Raw genomic sequence first — 8,174 nt, 5'->3', positions numbered from 1 at the left:
TCAAAATCGGTATATTATTACACAGTTGTTACACAGTTGTTGACAATCGGTAGATATATAACCATATTATCTACCGATTCTGGGTAGTTCATGGCATTCAATGCATGCAAAAATCGAATTTTCTCGTTTAAAAACTCATACAAACGCATACAAAGTGGGTTATTAGTTTCTTAACATAATACATGTGTATTAGATGCATGTTTAGCTTCGATCTCGGTTGATTCTCCAGTTTCCTCCATGAAAGCGTCGTCTAGGGTTTCCTCTCCACAAAAGTTTAGATCATTCAACATATACCCCAAATCGTCTTCTCTATACGGTAGTGAAGCTTCAACATTTTGTTCTTCACCTTCTTCTTCATACCCATCCATGTTTCTTGTTGATTTAAGAAAAATGGTAAATTCCCACTCCCACTTCTTCTGCTTTCTCTTTTTATTCTCTCTCTCCCACCAAAAACTAAAACCAAACAATAGGAAAAAGTTGCCTAAAACCAACTATATACGACTAAACATCCGATTATAAAGTTAACTACCGATTATATACACCGACACTACCGATTATGAGACTATCTACCGATTGAATACACAAATACACCTGATTATGGAATTAACTACCGATTATGGGTTTCGTAGAAAAAAAAAATCAAACAAACCACATTAAACTACCAATTGTAGTTTTATCTACCAAGTATGGAGGGTAAAATTATCATTTCGAAAAATCGCCGATAAGGGATGGCTTCATTTTAGGTGGTTTGGGTGACCTTATTTTGTCTTATTAGTCGCCTCTAATTCTTTCAGGGTCGCCCCTAATGACGCCATGCTTTATTGGTCTCTTGAAGAGTCCTTAAAAATACTAAAAATCCACGTTCAAGCAGCATAATTTTTTTTTAAATTATTCTGCAGTTTCAGAATTATGTTTGCATAACACTTGTCTATTAAATAGACAATACATTATGGTTTGATGCTTATTTTCTATAGTACTCATATAGTTGAGTTAGCATCCATAAATATGTCAAAAATTGTACTCTTTTGTCTTCGTTTTCAGGTTTTGTTCCTTGTGGATTTCCTGACAAGGTTTTAACGAGGAAACATCTTGTTAACGTTTAATTTTCTTTCAAAATGTTGATATTTGTCCTCTTTTTCCTTCGTCCAAATTTTTTCCCATTGGGTTTTACTGGAAAGGTTTTAGTGAGGCAACTTATTCAACATGGTGGTCATCCAAGGGGGAGTTGTATAATTTATATTATTTGGTGGATTCCTACCATTAACTAGGTCATTTTGTTGGGCCAAATCAAAATAACAAGCCCTTAGTAATTTGGATGTCATTCTGATCCACATAAGGTATGACCACAAATTCATTTTGGTTCACTTATGGTAATTTATCTACATCTTGGCTCTATCTTGAAGAAACTACATCAACAACTTCTGCAAATCATCTCGGGAAGCTAGCAATCCATGTCACAAGTTCTCAATGTGTTGAAGAAGAATGTAAACTCCGCAAAAGTATCAATCGAAGGCATTACTGCTTGTGCAACACAAATGAAGACTTCATCAAGTATCCGACATCTTCATGAAAGCACAGTCCTCTTCTGCATTCAAGAAATTCGTTCTTCAAAATTGGAAAGTCTCGACTCAATTTGCACTCCAAGATTTGACTGAAGTATTTATCAGGGGGAGCGCCATCATCAAATTAAGGTGCATTCACTAGACTTTATCGCGTTGTACTTTTTTTCCTTCGTCAAGGTTTTGTCCAACTGGGTTTTCCTTGTCAAGGTTTTAATAAGGCAACATTTGCGTGTCCAACATTGTTTCGAGTCTTTACATGCTTATGCAATTTCAGGTTTTTCTCATTTGAGTTTTCATGATATATTAGCAATGACTTAGCCACAATGGTCATCAGGGGAGTGTTATAAACTAAGTTTATTTACTAAGATCTCTTCGTGTCTAAGTTTAGAGTTTACATATCTAATATCTTAGACACCAACACAAGAAAAAGCAAATAAAAAATAAAAAAGGCAAAGAGTAAATAGGAAAATTTCTTTATCAAGGTAAATGTAGGAAAAAAAGTTTGGGCTTTTTAATAAAGTAACCACCTTTTTGAACCATATTTAAGAAACTGGCCGTTTTTTTGAATCTTTATTTAAACTGGCCGATATTGACATTTTTCGTCCCGTTTTTTTCAAAAAACGGATTCAGGTAGTTAACTGGCTATGTGGCAGTTAACCTGCTAGGTAAAAGACGACTTAACCCTCGTCTGAGTTCGTAACCAAACCAGTATCGAGTCAACTCGGTGACTCATTGCAACGGTCGGAATTTGTCATACTCAACAGATCAAAAAAATAAAAATAAATAAGACATGAACCATAGTATTTGATTCAGCATTAATTCAAGTCTACAAAAGAAAAAAAATATTGTCTTCTTAAACACAAAAAATCAGAAAACGGATCTCAAACCATTTCTTCTTAGCCTTTCCATTTCCCCTTCCCTTTCCTTGTGTTATATTCTGAGATACAGATCCAATGCCAAAGAAGTTCTGATAAAGGTTATTTATTGTAGAGGGTGGAGTAGAAGATGGTGCTATAAATGAAATATACCTTTTTCTTTGCCTTCTTCTTCTTCTTCTTCTTTCTCTTCTTGTTCTTCTTCATCTGACCTATACTCAATGTCTTCATCACTGTCATATACTGGAGGAGCTTCTGGATTCTCAATTGGGTGACATTCATCTTCTTTGGTGTTTTCCAGCTGAATATTGTCCACATATTCAACAAACTTAACTTCATTTGTAGCTTTTGACTGACTGCAACCACTGCTACTAGCCTGAGAATGTTTGGACATGGGCACATCCACGAAACTCAGCTTTCTTGATGCACCTTCAACTGATTTATCCACACTATTTAGCCTTGGGGATCTTCTAGGGGTGGTTCCCTTACTAACTGTCTTCTTCTTTGGTGTAGTCTTTGGAGTCCCAAACACTGTGTCTTTCATCCCCATCCACAAACATATACATCCATCCTCATTTACAAAAGAATCCTCCCAAAAATTATCAAAACCATCATTGTTTAACAATGGCAGTGGCAGACATTCTTCCTTAAACCAATATAAATTAAACTTCTCTTTAACATCCATAGACAAACCCTTATACACCATATACTTAAGTGTCATCAACTCTGTTTCATCTCTATGGCAATCAGGAAATACCAAAGTCTCATTCTTTGGCTCCGCATATACACTGATATTCCTAAATTTGAACTGACTGCAACACAAATGAAACAAAATCAGATATAAACCTATGAAAACCCAATGAAAACCTAATTAAGCAATATTATTTAAAATCAAACACCCAATCACGAAAATTAAACCCCAATTAAACAATAAAAATTTGGTTTCAAATAAACCCTAATTACAAAGGAAAAAAAACAGAAACCCTAAAAACCAATCGATCAATTAAATCAATTAACTATCAATACAATGATTTTCATCATATATTAAGTCACGGGTTTCGTTAATCTTACCTTGATTCAGACAGTTTCAATCCCGGTTTGTACCTCATCTTCACTGTATCACCACTATCTCTGAATCCCTAAATATGTAGAACTTTTCTTCCAAATACACTCTGGTCTTTCACTAACATCTATGTCTTCAACAAAAACAACTTCAATAACATCAGTTTTCTTTTTCTTTTCAAACAGCTTCAATACCTAACCCTAGTTTCAGAACTGGGAGAAGAGAACGAGGGAGAAGAGAGGACGAAATAGAAAGTGTGGTGAGAGATTACACCACACGCGTCTTTAAATGGGCAAGGGCACAGTAGTAAATTCTCGTACCGAGTTTGACTTATTCAATGCAGCTGACCGATCTGGTGGGCCCAGGTGTCAACTCTAACGGAAAGACCAGTTTCTAAAAGAATTTAAAAGCTTGGCCGGTTTATTAATTATATGGTTTGAAGCAGGACACTTTATTAATTTTCCCAAAAAATTTCTTTTGTTACCCCTTTCAATAGATTAATATTATTAAAAATACTAACAAACTATTTAAAAACTTGGCCGGTTTATTAATTATATGGTTTGAAGCAGGACACTTTATTAATTTGCCCAAAAAATTTCTTTTGTTACCCCTTTCAATAAATTAATATTACTAAAAATACTAACAAACTAATTAAAAAAATTGACTTTTTTGTTCAAAAGTTATATCATTAATCCGACATATCATAAAAACGACAAAAATTAAAATAAGAAAAATTGATACCCCTAAAAATTTACTGCCCAAAGTTGAACTTTTGTCACTTTGTGTTAGGGCCGGCCAGCTGAAGAACTGATCTAAAATTGTAAGTTTGTAACACAACTCAACTTCTTGCATCTCTCCCTGTGGTTCCTCAGTAAGAATTTTCAAGGACTTTCACCCCTGGTCCATATATCACACGGCAACGGTCAACAAAAGAACCCACAAGTCGAGTTGCCACCTCTGTGAAAAAAACCGTTGCTACCTGTGCAAAGAGAACAGCAAATAGCGTTAGTTCTGATTTTGCATCTGTAGGTTGCGTGTAAGCCTATGTTCTGATCAGATGAACTTTGTGAGACTGCAATGCCTAAAAACACATGGTCACTGAGTCCTGATGAGATAACTACGGAAGGATACTGTGGAGAAGAGACACAGGGAGCCAGTGTTCTCTGAATTCATAACCACTTTTTGGTAAGGGATCCAAACATCATAAAACCTTTGGGTGTTCTGTGTCAGCTACTAGAAGCATGAGCCTCATCTTATACCTTGAAATTTTTATCTCAAGCTACATTTCAAGCGATGGTCCGATGGAAAACAACAGTATGTTCACGTATTTCATATACCGCTTGTATGCTAAATCGATAAATATGTGTAGTGTGACCTTATGCCTACTCGAACACATTACACATGTATGGTGCAGTAGTCTACAATGAAAAGTTGGTCATACTGAAACCGACAGAAACAAGCTAGAAACATCAAATTTGTTGAATGTATCTTGCAGATTTTTTCAACTTTAAGCTGCCATTGCAAATTTGCAGAACGGTTTTCTCATGTAGTTTGACTGGTTACCAACATCTTATTCATCAATATATCATAACAAGCTTAGCTACCCAAACATCACATATTCCTATTTGCAGCTGTATTTTTATGCAAGTTTATGAATGACAGGAAAGAGGCACTTCGAAAGCTAACATAACTAACCTGCCGGTAAAGTGGTGACTGGAACTTGAAGTCCACCAGGAAATGAAGATCACAAGTTCCGGGAACAGGTCCCGGGTTGAATTCCCAAATATTTATCAAGTGATCGAAAAGATTACTCTCTGACACAGTTGTCTGGAATATAACACATAGAAGTTAAAAAAAAAACATCACGGAGCATCTTGTAGAACCGTAATCTGATGCACGATATATAAAGGAAAAGATAACTAAGAATAATTGTTAAAGGTAATTCTCCGAGACTTTCTTTTTCCTTACTGAAATAGAAAGATATATAAGCACACTACCCGATAATCCGGCACTATTCGCTAAAACAGAATAAGTAAATAGAATTTCAGCGGTGGAAAAGTTTCTTATTCACTAAATTATCAGCAGCCTTCAGATGGATCACAACAGAAACACTTACTAGCAAAAAGTTTCTAAGTCAATTTTCTTCACCACGAAGCGGTTTTACATTATCTGTACTAATGTGCAACAACGTGTTTCATCTTTTATATTCCCTTAGAAAAGAACTCATCATCTCATGCAGTAAGAATGACTCATGTATGCAAAATTGAGGTGCACTACTCTCAATAGTGTTAACCATCTCCTCTTCCCAAAGATCATTTATTTCACTAAAACCCTGATACTAAGGCACCAAACCGGCAACTAAATCTGTCTCCACTCAGTCCTACAAGCTACAAAAATGGTTAACAACCATTTTGGTTAACTAATACAAACAGAGAGGCCCGAACCTAGAAGTTTAATTGTTCCTGCAAAATGATATAGCACAGTCTCATTGGAGTGATGGACTAAAGCTGCATAGAAAAGCTGAAAATTTTCATATAAAGATTGTAGACAGAACTCGAATTAGATTTCTCCAGACAAATGATTACTTGCTCTAATCTTTCGCAAGATCATTTTCACCAGTTAGAGTTATTGGGTAAACTCAAGTAGATAAGTAAATTTAACTAATTAACTCAGTGCTGCTGCATTTGGTTCTTCTATCATCGCTATCAAACATTCTGAGTTACAAAACTTTTTATTTAAGTCCTAATCCCCCTTATGTATAATCATGATATTCTACAGACCTGTTCTTACAAAAATTACCCAGCCAAGTTTGCTCAGACAAGAAGCACCAAAAAAAGAAAGATTGCTTTCAAACTAATAAAAAAGCAAGGCACACTGATTAATAAAGAAAAATACCTTAATAGACTTTGGTTTAACCAATTCAACATGAGAGACATAGCTCTCAATGAGGAATTTAAAACCAATTTCCAATTCAGCATCAAAAGATCCGTCGGGGTTATTTCGAATAATCTTGGATCGCTGACACCACGGAACAAAATCTTCATACAAGTCAACAGCTGCCACAACCGCAAATAACTGCTCTGGGGAATATCTGTAAACCAATAAAATCATGGTATTTTTGAAGGTTAGGGTCAAAAATTTCGAAGCAGAAAGCTCGAAAACACTTCAATTGAGACACAAATGAAACTTTGAAGACAGTTGCATTAACTTACCCAAGGACCCGCCTCTCCTCATGTGTCTTAGAAAGAACATTTCCATGTGATCCATCTCCACAGCCAAGAAAACATCTCTTTTGCATATCATTAATCTTTTGAAAATCATAATTCATGTGTCGAAGTGAACACTTATAATCTTTATCAGTATGAACCAAATCACTAACACATGGAACATCAATACCGGCAATGCTACTCAATTGTCTAATCTGGGAATATCTCCCAATTGTACTACTACTTTTTACAGATTTCACAAACATTCCAACACCGTTTTTACGAGATAACAATCTTGCAATGGCCGTAGAGGCCGAAGTAAAAGGTACCATCATCAAATAAGATCAACCACCCACTAAACCGATTTTCCAGAAACCGATATAAATCAAAACCCTAGATAGAATCTGAACCTGGTAAGTGATTATTTGAATAATCAAACGAAAACTCTTCAAACCCAATTAAATAGTATGAATGGGGGTAAATGAATAGAAACTAACAGAAAGAAATAATCTGAGTACCTGAATTTCTTGTCTACAAATAACAACAAGAAATTATTTGAATTTAGCCAGAAATTAGGATTGAAGTCGGTGAGTCCTATATCTCTAGGGTTTCAACTATTTGGGGAAGTTGGTTTCGTTTCGTTTTTGTTTAATTCTTTAGAAAATGGAAACTTACTGAATATAGACAAAGTGAAGGAGAGGTTCGAATTGATGGAGATGTGGAAACTTGAGAGACTAGAGGGGGGAGTTTATGTATGACGAATGGATGGACGGCTTACGTGATTTAGGATCCATCTACCAGGTAATAATAACGCAACCTGGCATACAATGACGACCTTTTGTGACAAGGGGTCAGCCAAATCAAAAATTAGTCAATGTTTCCAATGTTTTCCTCACGTCTTCAAAGCAATAGCGTTTGGCAGTGACTTGTCACTTTTTTCTCTAAAATTAACATGGCTAAAGCTTTTGACAGGGTGGATTGGGAATTCCTTATAGCTATCACGAAGAAATTTGGTTTCAATTCTCACTGGTGTAGTTTAATTACCATTGTATCTCTACCACCACCTATGTTGTTCTAGTAAATGGTTCTCCTAATAAGTTTTTTAAACCATCCAGAGGCTTAAAACAAGGTGATCCTCTATCACCTTATCTTTTTCTCTTATGTATGGAAGCCCTTTCAAGAACTCTTTCCCGTGCTGAGGATTTGGGGCTTCTCACTGGCATAAAAATCTGCAAGAATCACCCATCTATCAACCACCTCTTGTTTGCTGATGATTGCATGGTTCTTTGCAAAGCCAATAAGATTGAAAGCTAGAATCTAATGGATATCTTCCAAATCTTCAGTGCAACCTCTGGCCAACTAATTAACTTCAACAAGTCTGGTGTTTTCTTCAGCAACAACACAGATCCCAATCTAAGCACCGGTATCAGTAACAGCATGGGAGTCCAAGTTCTTTCACTTCATGACA

At 35.8% G+C, this 8,174-nt stretch overlaps 2 protein-coding genes across 2 annotated transcripts; both read right to left on the bottom strand.

Moving 5' to 3' along the window:
* Positions 1-2,525: 2,525 nt before the first annotated feature.
* LOC113320917 (histone acetyltransferase KAT6B-like) lies at positions 2,526-3,735 on the bottom strand. Its single transcript, XM_026568814.1, has 2 exons — positions 3,509-3,735; positions 2,526-3,249 (listed from the first exon to the last, which is right to left on the bottom strand). Exons 1-2 carry the CDS (start codon positions 3,544-3,546, stop codon positions 2,574-2,576), a joined length of 714 nt encoding a protein of 237 aa, XP_026424599.1. The 5' UTR covers positions 3,547-3,735; the 3' UTR covers positions 2,526-2,573.
* A 413-nt stretch (positions 3,736-4,148) lies between these two features.
* Positions 4,149-7,477, bottom strand: LOC113320172 (coenzyme Q-binding protein COQ10 homolog, mitochondrial-like). The gene is made up of 4 exons (XM_026568109.1): positions 6,713-7,477; positions 6,396-6,591; positions 5,196-5,327; positions 4,149-4,479 (listed from the first exon to the last, which is right to left on the bottom strand). Exons 1-4 carry the CDS (start codon positions 7,039-7,041, stop codon positions 4,369-4,371), a joined length of 768 nt encoding a protein of 255 aa, XP_026423894.1. The 5' UTR covers positions 7,042-7,477; the 3' UTR covers positions 4,149-4,368.
* Positions 7,478-8,174: the final 697 nt, after the last annotated feature.

The sequence above is a fragment of the Papaver somniferum genome, chromosome 11 (genome assembly GCF_003573695.1).
Source record: "Papaver somniferum cultivar HN1 chromosome 11, ASM357369v1, whole genome shotgun sequence".
In the NCBI taxonomy this organism is placed as follows: Eukaryota; Viridiplantae; Streptophyta; class Magnoliopsida; order Ranunculales; family Papaveraceae; genus Papaver; species Papaver somniferum.
The sequence above is the reverse complement of the archived record's forward strand: the minus strand, read 5'-3'. Positions and strand labels throughout refer to the sequence as shown.